The 19,857-nt window shown below is 37.9% G+C and overlaps 1 protein-coding gene across 1 annotated transcript in view; it reads right to left on the bottom strand.

Moving 5' to 3' along the window:
* SVEP1 (sushi, von Willebrand factor type A, EGF and pentraxin domain containing 1) overlaps positions 1–19,857 on the bottom strand; it is a 193,390-nt gene that overhangs the window by 117,224 nt on the left and 56,309 nt on the right. Inside the window, exons 4-5 of the mRNA XM_059072281.2 lie at positions 7,545–7,703; positions 6,532–6,711 (exon numbers count right to left, since the gene is read on the bottom strand). Coding sequence (XP_058928264.1) covers positions 6,532–6,711; positions 7,545–7,703 — 339 coding nt within the window. The remainder of the gene's footprint in view (positions 1–6,531; positions 6,712–7,544; positions 7,704–19,857) is intronic.

The raw sequence follows: 19,857 nt of genomic DNA, 5'->3' as shown, positions 1-19,857 counted from the left end.
AGCTCAGACCCACTCCAATCAGGATTTCAAATCAGGAGAAGGAGGAAGGACAGTAAAGGAGGAAAGAAAGGGGGAGAATAAGGAGAGGGGAGAAGAAAGGGAAGAGAAGGGGAGGAGAAAGGCAGGTGACAGAGAGGAAGAGGAGGGGAGGAGGAGACATGGAAGAGGATGGGGAAAGGAGAGTGCAGGGAAGGGAGAGGGAGAGGTGGGGGGCTGCACAGACCCACGGCCGTGCACCCTTTCAGTCAGATGGCATGTACATCCTGGTCATAAACAGAGATACAGAGAGCACAAGGGAGTGGATTCTTGTTGAATATGCCAATAGATGGGTGCGGATACTCACTTTAATAGCTTACAGATATAATCCAATAAGCATCAGGCATTGTACAAAAAGCAAAAAACCCCGCAAAGAGCAAATCTCACTTTTGTCTCAGATGACACTCCTGCAACACTAAAGGCCACAAGACAACAGAGCAATCTCTAAATATTTCTGAACAAAATCACTTGGGACTCAAGAACTTTGTTGAGACTCTGGGTAAGATGTCTTTTTCCTTCTTTTATGCATTTGCCATTTTTTCATATGAAGCATGCAGTTACTTATGATGAAAGCTTAACTTTAAAATAACAGGAAAGGAAGTTGAGGTAAAATATTCAGTGCATATTCAACTGAAGTCGCGGTTTCACAGAATCTACTCTGAAGGAACCCATTCAAATTATATTAGTTGGCAGAACATAAATATTGTGTGCATGAAATATTCATTTAGGATTGATTACTCCTTAGAGAAAACTCAAGAATTAGATTAGAAGTTAAACCATGAGCCCTCGCCTTTCAATCACCGGGATGGTTTGGACCAAAGTCAACGATTAATGACAAATGAGTAGAATTATTTTGCCTTCCACGTTTTGATTTTTATTGAGTGTGTCCACCATGTAAGTAGAATCTTTATTGAGTGAATCCATCAAGGGTGTAGAAATATTTTGCCTCCCATATTTTGACTTTTTTTGAGGGCATTCATCAGGCATAGCACAATGCCAAGAGCCAGGTAGGATTAAAAGTGAATGAGACAAATTACTATGATCAAGATATAGAAAATGTAGAAAACCATATGAAACAACCGCTTTTGATCCAATAAACTGCTGAAATGACGCCAGCTTTCCGACTTGAGACGAAATGAACTTGCAACATCTCTCAAGAGAACTGATAGTAAATTAGAGCCGGTGTTTCATACATATGCAAATTACGTTGCTTCTCAAGTGTTGGTTTTAATAAACTTTCATTGCTCCTCAGGGAAAACAAAGCATATGTAATAATTCCTATTTAGTTCTTAAACATTTTATACTCCTTTTCAACCAAGAATGACCATTTTTATCATTTTTGATAGGAACATGCTTATTTATGAGTTTCAACTTCAAAAATATTTTTATTTCAATAAGCTGAAAAATTCTGCAATAAACGTTTGACTGACATTCATGTTAAAGCAATCCTTAAATATTTATTTAGTTTTTTTTAGAAAACAGCAATTTAGTCTTTCAAGAGAATGGTCTACTAGGTAGCAGACAATGTGAGAACTTGATCTGGTTCTCAGTGGAAAGACTCGTTAGATTTTTTTCTCAGATTTACACTTCCTGTCACTCTCTCAATTTTGACAGCTTCTATACTGAAAATAAAATAAACCTGATGTTAAGTGTAGGGTTCTCACTGTTGCCTGAACGTTTTTCTCAGGAAAAATACTGTCACAAAATGTACTTTACTTTAATGTTGTGGTTTAGCTAGTTATCATTGAGAAACCACAAAGGAATCCTTACTAGTTTAGAAAGGAATGTGTAATTCAGATAAAATTCAGAGTGTAAGTGTTTTGATGAAGAATGTATAGGAGGAATAAGAATCAAGCCTATTAGTTGTTATTTAACACTACAAAACACTTAGGATGTAACATGAAATTTGTAAAAGGTTTTATATTTTACACTGGTCTTTCATTTCTGCCTCACTTTTAGAAAGATTTTCAAGAAAAAAATAAACTTATCTTCTGTCTTTATAATTAAATTAGATCTGTAAAATGCTACTTTCTCCATACTACCCCTCCTGAAACAGAAGTGAATTCCCACATAACTTCCATATTTCACCGAATCCCAGACGCCCCAATTGTAAGGCACAACATTATTATTATTTTTCTTTTTTGCGGTACGCGGGCCTCTCACTGTTGTGGCCTCTCCCGTTGCGGAGCACAGGCTCCGGACGCGCAGGCTCGGCGGCCATGGCTCACGGGCCCAGCCGCTCCGCGGCACGTGGGATCCTCCCGGACCGGGGCACGAACCCGCGTCCCCTGCATCGGCAGGCGGACTCTCAACCACTGCGCCACCAGGGAAGCCCACAACATTATTTTTTAAGCTGCTAATAAAGAAACAATAATGTCTGTGAAAGGATTTAACGCCACGGTTGTTGAGGTACAACTCAGTTTTAGGATGTTAAGATGTGGGGAAAAAGTGTTTTTGAATTAATGAATTATGGTATATGTTTCATAGAACAATATCTCAAGTACAGGCAGACCTCAGAGATAGTGCAGGCTCAGTTCCAGACCACCAAATACAGTGACTATTGCAGTAAAGCAAGTCCCACGATTTTTTTGGTTTCCCAGTGCATATAAAAGTTATGTTTATACTGTAGTCTATTAAGTGTGCAAATTAGCATTGTGCTAAAAACCAATATACATCCATTACTTAAAAATAGTTTATTGCTAAAAAATGCTAACCATCATCTGACAGCGTGGGGCTGCTATCAGTACAAACCTTCGATTTGTAAAAACTGCAACATCAGCAAAGCAAACTAAAGCAAAGCTCAGTAAAACAAAGTACGCCTATAACTAAATCCATTAATGAGGAGCCAGAGGAAGAGCCTGACTCAGTACCTTCATTCAGGACAACTTTGTTCACTGGTAAGTTAGGGAGTGGTTTTTTGGAGGTGAAATTAAAGGGAGCTTAGAAAAGTTCACATCCTGGAGCATCACTCTTATTTTGATTTAAGTTATTTTACTTATACGGGGCCATCAATGAAAATTGCATAAAAGACAACAAGCCTGCTTTTTAAAAATGGGACTGCATAATGGGAAGTGACACAGGCAGACTGTCGGTGTATCTATTTGTCAATGTACTTATCCATATCATTCACCAGAAGTATAACCAAGGATTAGCTGGGGTGGGGGAAGATGCATTCTGTGCTCATAATGAGCTCACAGACTAGCAGAGGTGATCGACAAGTTCATTAATTAAAGTAAGTACAGTGCTTTGTATTGTAACAAGTTGGTTAAGCTGGGACACACTGTCAGAGTCCCCTTATTGTGGGCCAGTTTAGGGTTGATCAAAAGAAGAACCTGCACTTGCTCTTGGAAGGCGGAAGAGAGGCAGTGATCACTGCAGGCAGAATCAGTGATGGACAAGTGCAGACCTGCACAGTAGGTTCCAGCTCGTCTTTGGTCACCTCCACTCCACATCCCAACTGCTGGCCCTGTTGACCCAAGGTGGCCCCAAGCTCACTGCTGGGTTCTTGGTTGTAGAGCATCGGCGCATGGTTACACAGAGATAAAGCTTCTCTTAGACTTTCCAACACACTTCTCCCTTGTGCTTCCACTTCAGCAGCTGGGTGGGCTTGGATTCTCAGACTGAACTAGTAGTAACTCCTCGGATGCTCCAATTTCTCTTCTGGACCTTCCACTTCCCAGCTCCTTCCCAAATCGTGTAAGGTCTGATTCTTAAAATAAGTTCCTTACCCCATAGCACAGATGGTGTATTTCCTGGGCTTCCCTGACTGACCATGACACACAAAGCACAAGGGCTAGAATGAGGGCAGGACAGGTTTGTGGATGCATGTACAGAGGTTAGGGGTCATCCCATCCCAGCTGAGAAGGTCAGCGACAGGGAAGGCTTATACACAGGGACCAAAGGAATGGCTGGACAATCAAGGCTGTTGAAACAACTTGCACACGGGTGGCTTCCTGAGAGGGCATGGTCATTTCTTAAGGCTTTAGTGTAGGATTCGAGGATCAGGATGGAGATCGTAGAGGGTTAAAGAGGCAGGGGCCAGACCTTATCCTAAAGGGGTCGTCTGCCTGATTTTCTCACTCTTCTTTGGAAGGTCAGTAAGTGGAAAGTTAAAATGTCACGTTTTCTACCTTCTGCCATGAGGTATTTGGAAGAAGGGGTAGAGGTTTTACAAAGAACTTAATAACTATGTAACTTTACAGGAATATTTCTAAGAGGTTCCTATGATCAACCTTTTCAGTAATAGGCTTTTTACCATTTGAGACTGTATGACTAAGAATGTCTTTGCTTTGCTTTCCCACATAAACAATAGCTTGTCGGAGTTTAGAAATCTACGGTCTAATTCTTTTCTTTCAGAATTCAGGAAACACACTCATATCTTCTAATATTTAGAATGGCTAATAATGGGTGCAAGGCAAGTCTGATTCCCTTTCCTTCATAGGTAATATTATTTCTAACTGTGAAACAGGCCCAATTTTCTAATTTTTCCAGGGCTTTCAGAAGTTTCAATAAGATTATTTCCAGACATGGATCTGTTTTCAATAATTTGCTTTCTGGCACTCAGGAAGTGATTATAAGTTGACTATCAAAGATTTCAGACATGTGTACTTTCAAGATTTCAGCTTGCAGTTATATTCTTTGATCTTCTATTAGTGTTTTGCCTCCACTTCATTCTTTCTCTGGATTCCTAATCTGTGAAGAGTCTATTTCCTGTGACTGTTCTCCTGTCATTTTATTCTTTCATCTTTTTTCTAATCTTTCAAATGTTGCTCTACTTTCAGAAGGATTTCTTGCGTTGATTTTCTAACTTATTAATTTGGCTTTTGACTATGTCTGTTCATTGTGCCGGCAACCTTTTTCTTCTCCCTAAGATATCTTTCTCCTCTCAGATTTCTCCCATTGCTTGGAATCCTAATCTTATTTTACCAGTGTAATTGCCTTTGAATCTCAGTGATTCCATTTTTCTCCCCTCTTCTTTCAGGTCTCCTTTGTTCAATTTGCTGTTTCCTTCTCTTTTTGTAAGTAGAGACAAGGGTCTGGACTGGGACCTGATTTAAGCAAATTCATATTCATAGATGAGTTCAGTATTGGTAGCTGATGAATACAAACAGTGAATGTCTCCTGGGGGTTCACAAATGACCTTGAAGTTGTGAGTAAGTTGGCTTCCCTTATGGGTGTGGGAGCCAAGAGAAGACTAGAAGACAGAACTTCTTACCCTACTCCAGTGAGCTGGGTGATACAGGGTCTTGGAGCAGGAAACTGTATTGCCAAAGGATGCCTAGGGGATGTGTTGGGGGTAACGTTGCCAGATTTAGCATAAAAACAAACAAATGAGGATATCCAGTTAAATTTGAATTTCAGAAAAGCAACAGATAATTTTTTTGTATACGAAGGTCTCCAATGTTGTATGGGACTTACTTATATTGTACTAAAAAGTTATTTGTTGTTTATCTAAAATTTGAATCTAAACGGGTATCCTGTATTTCATCTGGCAACCCGAGGTGAGGCGGGGAATGCTGTATTCAGAAGCTTCATGGGCAGGGATTCTCAAGTCCTTTGGCTTGTTCCCCTCTTTTCTTAGAGAGCCTTCTCTTTCAACCCAATTTGTGAAACCCTAGGAAGTTGGCGACGCCGTGGTCGTAAGAAGTAGGAAAGTAGGTCTTGGAGACGGCAAGAGTGGACGTGAATTTAGGTACTCTCAGTTTTGCTTGTTGTTCCTCCATATCTGATGTGGGAGCCTCAGGTTCTACCTATGGTACTGCCCCCTTTTCTGTTGGCCTGATGAGGCTCTTTGGGATCTCACTTCAGCAAACTCCCACTTTCTATGGCATGCTGTCTATTCAAAGTGAAGGCTGGGGATGTATATACATTGGCTAACTACTCTTGTCACAGGATACCGGTGTGGTCCTTGGAGTGCTACACTCAAAGTAGACATCAGGGCTTCCCTGGTGGCGCAGTGGTTGAGAGTCCGCCTGCCGATGCAGGGGACGCGGGTTCGCGCCCCGGTTCGGGAGGATCCCACGTGCCGCGGAGCGGCTGGGCCCGTGAGCCGTGGCCGCTGAGCCTGCGCGTCCGGAGCCTGTGCTCCGCAACGGGAGAGGCCACGACAGTGAGAGGCCCGCGTACCGCAAAAAAAAAAAAAAAAAAAAAAAAAAAAAAGTAGACATCAAAGCCGCACATTGACCATCCCCAAACTCTCCCTGGACCCTGTCTTGGCTGGTTGAAATCTGAGGTTTAAGGTAACCTGTCCATTTCTTTCACACGCAGCTCTTTCCTTTGCTTGTTCATAAAAGAAACACAAAGGGCATAGTTTATGACGATGTGGTCAACTGAACTTAGTAGCTCTGACTTCAAACCTCGTATAATTGTTTCTCTTTCTGTGGTCTATGGTCTATGAAATCAAAAGAAACAAAGAATCTCGTAGTCCATTGGAGTTTAAGTTGAGGATGTCGAGCAAGACAATCAATAAACAATGTGAACTGGCAGTCTGCGTACCTCTGCAGGAGCTCTCAGAACCGGACCACAAACCATCGGGCAGACACAAGAAGATGCTGCTTCCCACGAGGTCGAACCCGGGGTGACATCGGACCCCACAGGCTGCATTGAAATGGCTGTTGCAAGTGTTCTGGATAAAGTAACCATTTTCAGGAGGCTTCAGGGCAGGGCAGCGGACAACTAACGTTTACAGGGATAAGAGTAAAAAGCAAAGTGAGTCTCTGTCCATAAAGCATCCTCCCCCCCCCCGCTTTTTCTTTTCTGGTCAAGAGGACATTGTATACACAGAGCTAAATTATCAACAGCATTCCCATTTGCTGCATATGAATTCCTAAGTGCTCATTTGGAAGAAGAACACTTATGGCTCATGCTTATTAGGTATTTGCTTCCAGTTAAGTTTAAAAACAGACTAAATATTATGCTTTAAGCTTAGAAATTTTAAAACCTTGGTATCTATGTGGATATGAAATTTTCTACTTCTTGACCTTCATACGTCATTAGCTATTTTCCTTCTCAGTTAGAGTGGCATAAGATAAAGAACAAATAAGTCCAGCAAAGCACATCTGCCACAAATCCCAAGAGCCACCACTTTGGCTAATTAAATATTTTTAATTTTTCATATGAATAATATCAAAGTACTTTACTTATAAAAACATTTTCTTTAAATGGATTTAACCATCACTAGAGCCCAAACTAGCTCATTTGTTTTTCAAATTTGCTGTTAAATTTGTGACTTCTCTCTCTTAGATTCATTTTAGATCTTTTCCGATACTAAATCTGTTTTCATAGTCACATTACTTGTGGAGTCTCAGATCTCCTTTCTCTGGAGCAAGATATGGATATGTTCAGTGATAAGGAATGCTAGATAATAAAAACAAAGAATTCCCCCCAAATAAGATTAGAGGAAGCAATATTAAAGACCATGCCCAATTAATTGGATGAAAACACCAACATTACTTCCCTAAAAGAGATCAGCTTTTATATTTCCTATCTGCCAGTTCTGGGATCCTTACCTTTGCAGGTCTGGCCAGATGCCCGGTACCCCTCCTTGCAGACACAGTCTTCAGGGGAAGTACTTCCAGGTGGAGAAGTGTGATTTTCATCAGGACACGGAAGGCAAGTGCCGATTCCTCCTGGTGAACCTTCTGGTTTGTATGTCCCGGATGGGCAAGCTGTGGGTAAGCCAGGGAAGCCCATTTTATGTGGGGGTACATCAATGGACAGTTAACAACATTTTGGAAACTGATTAGGGGGGGAAAATCCCAAACAATAGCTTTTCATAGAAATAATCGTATAATTCAAGCAAGGAGAGAAACCAAGAATTTTTAAAAAGAGTGACATAGTTGGCTATCTGCAGGTAATGAAGTGGCCTCTTTGATGTCCGACAATTAGTTACAATCACAACACATCAAGGCATGATATGGCTGGGCTTATTTGTGGGAAAATTCAAAACAGCAATGTACGTAAAGGGACTAAAAGGAATCAATGATACTCAATGCATAAAAAAATCGTGCTAAAGACAGTATACCCCATATTCCATCAACACCCCCAACTTGTGCAGCTGCACCTCCCCCACTGTGTCCCCCAACACTCACTCCCAGCAGAATAGAATAGCTGTAGATATGCAAAAAGCACTGGGCCCCTTGTTTCAGTTCAAAGCACTGGACAAAGGGTGAGGACAAAGTAAAGGGCTTGAGGGAAATGATCCAACTGATGGGAAATAAGCCTTTTGAAGAAAAAAGAATCACAGACCTTGTTTTTCCCAGGCTCAAGAAAAAAAAAAAAAAAGATGAAAAGCAGGACCTAATTGACCTTGCTTCATATCTTCCCTCTGCACTGACAATGTGGCTTTGAATCTGTACTTACTCTCCCTGGAGTTACACATCTGTAAAGTAACTCACAATTAAGGATTCAATAACAGAGAAATTGTGGAATAAAGAGACTTGCAATACTTAATAAAGCCAAATAAATGTAGTGTAGTCAAGTATGCATTATGCATTAGATTATTTAAAAAAATACTAGCAACCAAGCAATGTGCACTTATGTGGTGATATTTGATATAAATTATCTCCTTTAATCCTCACAGTATTAATAAGTAGTATTAATAATTACTAGTATTTTTATTCATAAGTACATTACTTTTATTAGTATTGTGTCTATTTTTAAGAGAGAATGGAGACTTAGAGTAATTTGATGATTTGACTAAAGTTACTCAGTTAACAGGTGATAGCGCTAGGAGATTTTTTTAGCTTTTAACATTGGTTTATTACATTTTTATGCTGAAATTTTCAAAATCACATTTATCTTGTTTGTAATTAGTAAGTCAAATATTTTTAAATGGTAGTACACTCCTTTCTTCTTCCTATTGTCATTTGTTTAAGACCTGTTTCCAGGTAGACAAGCTCTGGCTTGTTTATCTTTTTTAAAGACATTTTTTTTAGGTTTACAACAAAATTGAGATGAAGATTAGAGCTAGAATTTTAAAGCAGATATTTACATAGCATTCGCTATGACCCAGGGACTGTTCTACATATTTTATAAATATTATCTGTTTATCCATTTAAGAACCTATGAAGTAACAAATATTATTAATCTCATTTTACAGATGAGAAAACTAAGGCACTAAGAGGATAACTAACTTGCCAAAGTTACACAGTAAGTGACAAAGCTGGGGTTTGAACCAAGAGAATTGGGACCCAGAGGCCATGTTCTTTACCACTACACGTTCTATGTCTCAAGCCCAGGTCTCCTGGATGCAAAATTCCTTGTTTTAACAACTAAAATATGCTAAAAACAGAAGAAATCATTATTGAGAGAGAAGACTCGTAATATAATGTAGTTTTTAGAAAAAAATCATGCTTCTAACATTCTTGATTATATTTAAAAACAGAAGAGAACATTTTCCTATGTATATAGTAGAAAATTCCAGAATTGATAAAGCTGTAGCTATTTAAGAATGAGAAACATTTGTAGGAAAGTTATAATGATGTGTGACTTATAAAAAATACTTCAGCAGAAATAAAGGGAGTATTACTACAGAGCATCATAGCATTAAATACTGAATTATTATTGAATTATTCATATTTATGAATATTCCTTTTTATAAAAAGTTCAGTAAATATTGGCACAGATCTTCAAGCAGATGCAAGACAACACTGTATGCTTTGAACAGAAGGCAGCAGCTATAGGAGAAAATGATTAAGATAAACATACAAATGGAAAAGAAAACATAAACTGTAACAGCAAGATTAAAGCTGTTGTTGGAGGCAGTAAAAAGAAGCCAGAAAATTCCAGAACAACACAAGTAAAAGTTGTGATATTAATGCAAGAAAATATTCCTTACTTGAAGTTTCAGGGCAATAAAAACTCATCAAGTTCCCAGCAAAATTAATAAAAAATGATTAACACCCAAAACAAAGGAAAAGTATGACAAGTGTCTAGGAAAGAAAAACAAAATAAATGGGAAAATCAAATTGACATTTCATTTCTCCTGTGCAAAAACAAATGCCATGAAAAAAGAATGAAATAAGATATACACCTATGTGGAAAAAATATTATGAACTCAAAACTCTGTATCTGGGCAAGATACTGGTAAATATGAGGGAAAAGACAGACATTTGAGAATGTGCATGACTTCTGGAAATCAAGATGTATTTCACTGATTGAAAAGAAATCAACATAAAGAACTCAAGTATGAGAAAAAAATGGTATTCAAGAAATCACTTGAGATTAAGAAAGTAGTGGGACATACCATATATTGCTAAATATAAATAAAATAATTGTAAAAATTATGAAATATCAAATAAAGCCCCTTCTAAAAAAGAAAGACATATGATGTAAGGGAAAGAAATTATAATCTTTACATATTATAAAGAAAAAACGTTTAAAGTCTGAGGGAAACGGGGGATGGTTGGGAAGAGGAAAAGATAAAGTTCTTATTTCCTTTCATATATATCAATATGAAAAAACTGAAAGAAAAACATAGGTTCAATTTGTACACAAAAAATTCACTTAACTATGAATAGAAAAAGAATGCATAACCTCCAAATCAGTGGAAGAGGAAAAAACCTGAATAACAAAGGTAGAAAAACATAGCTACTAAACAACCAATGGATCACTGAGGAAATCCAAGAGGATATCAAAAAATACCTAGAGACAAATGAAAACAAAATCACAATCATCCAAAACCTACGGGATGCAGCAAAAGCAGTTCAAAGAGGCAAGTCCACAGCAATACAATCTTACCTCAGGAAACAAGAAAAATCACAAATAAACAACCTAACCTTATACCTAAAGCAACCAGAGAAAGAAGAGCAAACAAAACGCAAAGTTAGCAGAGGGAAAGAAATTATAAAGATCAGAGCAGAAATAAATGGATTAGAGAACAAGAAAACAGTAGAAATGATCAATGAAACTAAAAGCTGGTTCTTTGAAAAGATAAACAAGATGGATAAACCTTTAGCAAGACTCATCAAGAAAAAAAAAAGGCGAGGGCTCAAATCAATAAAATTAGGAATGAAAAAGGAGAAGTTACAATGGACAACACAGAAATACAAAGGATCATAAGAGACTACTACAATCAACTGTATGCCAATAAAATGGACAACTTAGAAGAAATGGACAAATTCTTAGAAACGTACAATCTCCCAAGACTGAAGCAGGAAGCAAAAGAAAATGTGAACAGATCAACCACAAGTACTGAAATTGAAACCGTGATTTAAAAACTCCCAAAAAGCAAAAGTCTAGGACCAGATGGCTTCACAGGTGAATTCTATCAAACATTTAGAGAAGAGTTAACACCTATCCTTCTGAAACTATTCCAAAAAGTTGCAGAGGAAGGAACACTCCTGAACTCATTCTATGAGGCCACCATCAGCCTGATACCAAAACTAGACAAAGATACCACAAAAAAAGAAAATTATAGGCCAATATCACTGATGAACATAGATGCCAAAATCCTCAACGAAATACCAGCAATCCAAATCCAACAATACATTAAAAGGATCATACACCATGAGTGAGTGGGATTTATCCCAGGGATGCAAGGATTTTTCGATATCTGGAAATCAAACAATGTGCTATACCACATCAACAAATTGAAGAATAAAAACCATATGACCATCTCAACAGATGCAGAAAAAGCTTTTGACAAAATTCAACAGCAATTTATGATAAAAACCTTCCAGAAAATAGTCACAGAGGGAACATACCTCAACATAATAAAGGCCATATATGACAAACATACAACTAACATCATACTCAGTGGTGAAAAGTTGAAAGCATTTCCTCTAAGATCAGGAACAAGACAAGGATGTCCACTCTCACCACTTTTATTCAACATAGTTTTGGAAGTCCTAGCCACGGCAATCAGAGAAGAAAAAGAAATAAAAGGAATCCAAATTGGAAAAGAAGACATAAAACTGTCACTGTTTACAGATGACATGATACTATACATAGAAAATCCTAAAAATGCTACCAGAAAATTACTAGAGCTCATCAATGAATTTGGTAAAGTTGCAGGATACAAAATTAATATACAGAAATCTGTTGCATTTCTATACACTAACAACAAAAGATCAGAAAGAGAAATTTTTTAAAAATCCTATTTACCATTGCATCAAAAAGAATAAAATACCTAGGGTAAGCCTGCCTAAGGAGACAAAAGACCTGTACTCTGAAAACTATACGATGCTGATGAAAGAAACTGAAGATGACACAAACAGGTGGAAACATATACCATGTTCTTGGATTGGAAGAATCAATATTGTTAAAATGACTACACTACCCAAGGCAATCTACAGATTCAATGCAATCCCTATCAAATTACCAATGGCATTTTTCACAGAACTAGAGCAAAAAATCTTAAAATTTGTATAGACACAAAAGACCCCAAACAGCCAAAGCAATCTTGACAAAGAAAAACAGAGCTGGAGGAATCAGGCTCCCTGACTTCAGATTATACTACAAAGCCACAGTCATCAAAACAGCATGGTACTGACACAAAAACAGAAATATAGACCAATGGAACAGGACAGAAAGCCAGAAATAAACCCACGCACCTATGGTCATTTAATCTACAACAAAGGAGGCAAGACTACAATGGAGAAAAGACAGTCTTTTCAATAAACGGTGCTGGGAAAACTGAACAGCTACATGTAAAAAAACAAAACTAGAACATTCTTTAACACTATACATAAAAATAAACTCAAAAGCCCTAAATGTAAGACCAGATAGTATAAAACTCTTAGAGAAAAACATAGGCAGAACACTATTTGACATAAATCACAGCAATATCTTTTTCAATATGTCTCCCAGAGTAGTGGAACTAAAAACAAAAATAAACAAATGGGACCAAATTAAACTTGAAAGCTTTTGCACAGCAAAGGAAACCACAACAAAATAAAAAGACAACCCACAGAATGGGAGAAAATATCTGCAAATGATGTGACTGACAAAGGATTAGTCTCCAAAATTTACAAACAGCTCAAGTGGCTCAATATCCAAAAAACAAACAACCCAATAAAAAAATGGGCAGAAGACCTAAATAGACATTTCTCCTAAGAAGACATACAGATGGCCAAGAGGGACAAGAAAATATGCTCAACATCACTAATTATTAGAGAAATGCAAATCAAAACTACAATGAGATTACCTCACACCAGTCAGAATGGCCATCATCAAATGGACAGTAAATGTTGGAGAGGGTGTGGAGAAAAGGGAACCCTCCTACACTGTCGGTGGGAATGTAAATTGGTACAGCCACTATGGAGAACAGTATGGCCGTTTCTTAAAAAACTAAACATAGAGTTACCATATGATCCAGCAATCCCACTTCTGGGCATTTATCTGGAGAAAAACATGGTTCGAAAGGATACATGCACCCCAATGTTCATTGCAGCACTGTTTACAATAGCCAAGACATGGATGCAACCTAAATGTCCATCGACAGATGAGTGGATGAAGAAGACGTGGTACATATGTACAATGGAATATTACTCAGCTATTAAAAAGAATGAAATAATGCCATTTATAGCAACATGGATGGACCTGGAGATTATCATACTAAGTGAAATAAGTCAGAGAGAGAAAGACAAATATCATATGATATCGCTTATATGCAGAATCTAAAAAAATGATACAAATGAACTTATTTACATAACAGAAACAGACTCACAGACTTAGAGAATGAACTTATGGTTACCGGGGGGAAGGTAGGGGGAAGGGATAGACTGGGAGTTTGGGACTGACATGTACACACTGCTATATTCAAAATAGATAACCAACAAGGACCTACCATAAAAAAAAAAAGTTAAAAAATTTTTAAAAATTAAAAAAAGAAAAACAGAATAAGAAGATAAATAGCAGAAAGAATTTATAACAAAATGTCATTAACTAAGATAATAGAAGTAAAACCAAATATATCAGTTATCATCAATAATAGTAATGGGTTAATTTAACCCTGCTTCTAAGATATAAACTTAAAAACAAGCCAGAGATACAGGTTAAAAATAGTTGGATGTAAAAATATATGTTAACTATTTCAAAAAATTTTCAGGAAGCAAACAAATTACTACCTTAAGGAGAAATAAAAGTTTAACACATAAACAGCTTTTTCTAATATATGAAAAAGATAGGAATACTTCAATAGAAAAGTTGACAAAGAACAAAAGCTGGAAATTTACTAAAGAAGAAATGAAAATGACCTATAATCGTAGGATACACTGTCTAACCTCACTTATAATGAAAAATGCAAACTGATGACTACTTTTTAATTTGGAAAAATTTTTAATGGATGTTAGTACCCATTGGTGGCAGGCATGTGGGCAAACAGGCTCTCTCCCACTCTGTAGGGCAACCTGAAGGTAGACACCAAAAGCCTCAAGTGGAGCTTTCCCTTTGATACAGCATTTCATTTCTAATAATTTGTCCAAGTGAAAGTAAACATTTTTTACCTACACATATAAGTATGTATAATTATTGTCTGTCATTACACAGCACTGGAAACCAAGACAAATGTCGAGAGATGGGGGGTTTGTTAAATTCTTATGACAAATCCATCAAATGGTATATTAGCCATAAAAATAGAATTCTTGACATGGAAGGTCAATCAAATTGTGTAGTTGAGTGTAAAAGAAAGCATGTTTCAAACACCATATGTATTGTATGATCTTCTGGCTAATGAATGCATAAAATTCTATAATATTATGAATACATGGCATATATTCATGGTGGAATTATGTGGCTTCCAAGGTTGTTTATTTTTGCTGATTTACATTTTCTTGTTGTGTTATACTGAATAGGTATTGTGCAAAAACATTAAAAGTAAATAAAAATTATACATAAAAGAAAGTCATTGTCTCAAATGCTGTGTTTCATTTCATAGTTATTGGTTCTCTGATCTCAGAGATCACATTGATTCCTACTTCTCCCTCCATCTCCAAATTGAAATCATGTTGTTTGGGTTTTACTACTTAAAAACCCTCTGCATTTCGCCTATCCCTCCATCTGCATCGCTCCTATCTTAGATGGGAACTCATTACCTCTCTTCCAGGTTTGTTTTTTTTTTTTTTTCGCAGTACGCGGGCCTCTCACTGTTGTGGCCTCTCGCGTTGCAGAGCACAGGCTCTGGACACGCAGACTCAGTGGCCATGGCTCACGGGCCCAGCTGCTCCGCGGCATGTGGGATCTTCCTGCACTGGGGCACGAACCCGTGTCCCCGGCATCGGCAGGCGGACTCTCAACCACTGCGCCACCAGGGAAGCCCTCTTCCAGGTTTTTACAAAGTCCTTTTACTGGTTCCCTCAACCTTCATCTCTACTCTTTAATCCATCTTAGATGTTGCTCCCTGAACATCTTTCTAAAATGTAAATGTGATCAAAGCACTTTCTACCAAAAGCTGCACCAACAGGATGAGGCCCTCTCTCTTTACTCTGATCTACTGGGTTGGCGAAAAAGTTCTTCTGGGTTTTTCTGTAATTCTTTGATCCATCTATAACTTTCCCCTGTCTGCTACAATGAACCAGTGAACTCCATATCCTAATCAGAAGGTGCTTTAGAATCAAGCAGAGACTACTTTTGCACCACACCTCCCCCACCTCAGTTTACTGGACTTGGGAGTTTGACCAATTTACTTAATTTTTCTGAGACTTTGTTTCTCCACGTGTAATATTAGTAGCACTTGCCTTATAAATTTGTTGTTGGGATTAATTGAAATAATGTGAGTAAAGCAACAATGTGGGGCATGCAGTTGGCATTCAGTAAATGTTAGAATAATGTCCCCAACTCTTAATTTTCTCAACTATAAAAGAGACAGTTATACTTCTTTTATGGCTTGTTGTGCCCAGTAGATGCTCTGGTGCTTGGTAAATATTATCTCCCTCTCTTTCCCCTTCCTGTCCTCCACTTAGCTTCTGCCTTGGCATATGCTTTCCTTTCTCTAAATGAACCTCCAGTATCCTTCAAGACTAACTTGTTCTTCAAAGCTTCTCTAACTTTTTCAGACAGATATTGTTACCTTCATTCCTGTGCCCCAGAGCACATTACCCCCACCTCTGCTCTGGCACTGTGTGTAACATACGCACTTGTCTCTTTCTCTCCATGGGGAACACACTCTTGTAAGTTCGGGGAGTCTTCCAGTCATCTGACCCAGCCATTGCCCACCCCATTGCCTGAACCAGCAGTCACTCAGTCAAAGGAGGGCAGGAGAAAACAAGCTCTGTTGGAAGTGGAGGATGGTTTAGTGTGGAGGAAGGACCAAAGTCAGAGGGACTAACAACAGGGCAGAGTGAAAGGACGTTAGACTAGGAGTCAAGACAACTGAGTCGCTATCTTGGCTGCTCCACTAACAAGCTACGGGGTCACTGGCAAGTGATTTTTTAAAAAATTTTCCTACAAAATACAGAGGTTACATTTAATGATGGCTATGACCTTTCCAATGCTAACATTCGATGATTCTATAAATAGAATAATAGAATTTAGAATAATACTAAAAAGTTAAACTTTTCATATGAACAGTCAGATTTCATCTACAGATTTTATAATGTATTTAAAAAATAATATTACATAAAAAGGAGCTAATCTTACACCATTACTCTCCAAAACCTTTTGAGTAATCAAGAATTTACAACACTGGATAACAGTGTTTTGGATAAAAATATCCAAAAATACATTTGGAAATGTATTGTGAAATTCCTAATGGTAATGGAAAACAGACTTTAGGAAAACTACTTAAAGGCATTGCACAACTCTAGTGGGAGAGGTATAATCAACTTCTTTTATTCCCAAGGGGGGAAATTCCTCATCTAAAACCAAGCAAAAGTTGAAAAGATGAAATTAACTGTGGTTTGAAAAAGTTCCACAAGTGATGGTAAAGGGCTAGGGTACAATTTTTTTCTTTATCATATGAAATGATTCCCTTCCTGGAAATGTACCAAATAATGTTTCTTAATTGCTCTTCTTGTTGTTGTTAAAATAAGCACTTTCTCTTTTCAGAAACATCTTAGCAGTTATCAGCTACTATTATTGGAACTGTGATTCTTGAAATTATCATGTGCTAACATTAGATTTTTCTTCAACTGCCAACACAATTTTTTGACTTAAGTAAATAAAAATATCAACCAGTTTGGAATTTGTAGAATATAAAGAAGTCTCTGTTCTCTAAATATCAATCCTTTAGATGACTATTTTAGTTAATAATATTTATTATACAGTAACTTATACTTTACAAAATTCCTTTTTATACATAATCTAAGATTAATGTTTTTTAAATCTCTGTAAATACTAAGAGCCTCTGTTCTTTGCACAAGTTAATGAAACTCTTTAAAGAATATAGTTTTAGGGAAGTTGCATCAGCTGCATTCAGGCTGTGAAGTATACAACTCCAAGCGTGCCCATTCATGTAGATGATAATGGGACCCAGGAGTTGTGCAAATCAAAAGCCCTCGTTTCTGCTGTATCTAGGTAGGACATCAAGCAAGTTATCTGCCCCCCCCAAAAAAAGGCTCTTTATTATTACAATAACATGCTTCTTCTCAACTTTATGGATTCATTCTGAATAAGGAATCTGTTCCTACAAATAGCTGTGCTAGGATTTTGAGCACAGGGGTCCACTGCACTAGAAAAGACCGAGCTTTCCCTGAGGCTAAGTCAATCCTTGTGACAAGTACAAGACAAGGACCTAGGTATACATATGAGGGACTTTCTTTTTAGTAGACAGCCAAGATCCTTTCTATTTTCATCAAGGAATTAGAAGAGGAGACTTTTAACTGACCTGGATTCTGCACATCTGAATCTGTGTAAAATGAATTAGTATCCTGCCAACCTCCCTGTGATTGGGTAGCTCATCTGGCTGGAATACAGACTATTTGGGCAAAATTGTGAATGTAGGCAACTGTGTGGTGCCAGAGCAGCAAATGGCACCCAAGCTGCAGGACACCATGTTGCAAGTGTAAACATCTGCTCCAACTAGAAAGGAAATTACTGATGGATTAGGACGAGTCTATCAAAAAAGAAAAGACAAAACTCTCAAAAGGCTGTGTCCAAAAGAGGCATCAGTGAAGTAAGCATCATATGTTAAGAATATATGTGTACACACATACATACACATATAGACATAAATACATATATCACACATAAACACATATATTACACACAAATATAACCTGGCTGAGTATAGAACACTCAGGCAAAGTGTTTTTAGTTGAAAACTCTGTGTTCTCTCTTTTTTTTTTTTTTGGCTGTGCCACGCAGCTTGTGGGATCTTAGTTCCCCGACCAGGGATCAAACCCGGGCCCCTGGACCACCAGGGAATTCCCCGAAAGCTCTTAATTGTCTTAAGGTGTTTACTGTCTGGGTGAGAAATGTGAGATCATCCTGAGTTTTACAATTAAATCTTCACAGGCAAGCACTTTTAGGAAAGGCCTCTGGAGATTTTAGAATTATCTTCAACTTATTTATTCCTTCTAAAATAGCTAATAACTCAGAATTGTATAAAGAAGAAAATAAAATTTACCATAAACTTGACTACTCTGGTTTAACTATTCTTTTAATGTTTAATATTTAGGTTGATTCCAATGTTTTACAATTAAAAACAATGTTCCTATAATCACCTTTTTACTTATATCTTTCACCCATTAACATTTTTTTTCCTTAGGCAAAATAATATTAACTTTTCATTAGTCTACTATCAAGTTATTGTATATTCCCATTATCAGTAATAAAAGTACATATCTTTCTGTACTCTCATGAGTTTTTTAAATTACCAATTAATCATTATTTAAATGTGAAGTCCCATGAATTCCAATGCAACAGGTTTTCAACTTGAATCTAGGGTGAAGCTATCTCTGAGATTCTGACATGTGTAGGCCCAACAGAAGTCTATTTTCTTACAGAACTTGAGAACCTTCTGGGAGAAAACTCTATCCCTGGTAGGGGTAATGTTTAAAATGTTACCAGAGGGACTTCCCTGGTGGTCCAGTGGTAAAGAATCACCCTTATAATTCAGGGGTCACGGGTTCGATCCCTGGTCAGGGAACTAAGATCCCACATGCCACGGGGCAACTAAGCCTGTGTGCCGCAACTACTGAGCTCGCGTGCCTCAACTAGAGAGCCTGCATGCCGCAAACTACAGAGCCCATGTGCCCTGGAGCCTGTGCGCCACAACTAGAGAGAGAAAACCCACATGCCAAGACTAGAGAGAAGCCCGCGCGCTGCAACCAAGAGCCTGCACTCTGCAACAAAAGATCCTGCATGCCTCAATGAAGATCCCGCGTGCCGCAACTAAGACCCGACACAGCCAAAGATAAATAAAAATAAATAAAGAGTACTAATAAATAAATAAATAAATAAAATGTTACCATAATGGCATGATCACTGATCAATAAGAGCAGACATGAGCTGTAGCATCAAGCAGAGTTCTGCATGGCCACTCATCTGCCAGATGTTACCTCTGTAGGTGCTGGATTGTGGGATAGACCAGTGAGGCTGGAGAGAGGGGGAGATCAGTAAGGGGACATTTAGGGACTTGGGGGCAGCAGCTATTTACCAACCAATATATTTGTATTTCAAAATTTTAACAACTTTTACAACTGCACTAATGCATATCTGATTAATTAGCCTGGCCTAAGGAACAAGAGAAATGGCAAACGCTGGATCTAGTAACACTTGACTTTAGCAGTCAGAAAGGAGAAAGATTCTGAGTATAGTTTGGTGTTTGTTGTCAAATTTATTTCCCTTTGGGTCATATAAAGAGTGGTAAGTTTTGAGTAAGGTCTCAGGCCATAGTTGCCTTTGATATTTTTCTTTCCTCATCTCTTCTACCTCAGTTCA

This window comes from Kogia breviceps, chromosome 8 (genome assembly GCF_026419965.1).
Source record: "Kogia breviceps isolate mKogBre1 chromosome 8, mKogBre1 haplotype 1, whole genome shotgun sequence".
NCBI lineage: Eukaryota > Metazoa > Chordata > Mammalia > Artiodactyla > Physeteridae > Kogia > Kogia breviceps.
The sequence above is the reverse complement of the archived record's forward strand: the minus strand, read 5'-3'. Positions and strand labels throughout refer to the sequence as shown.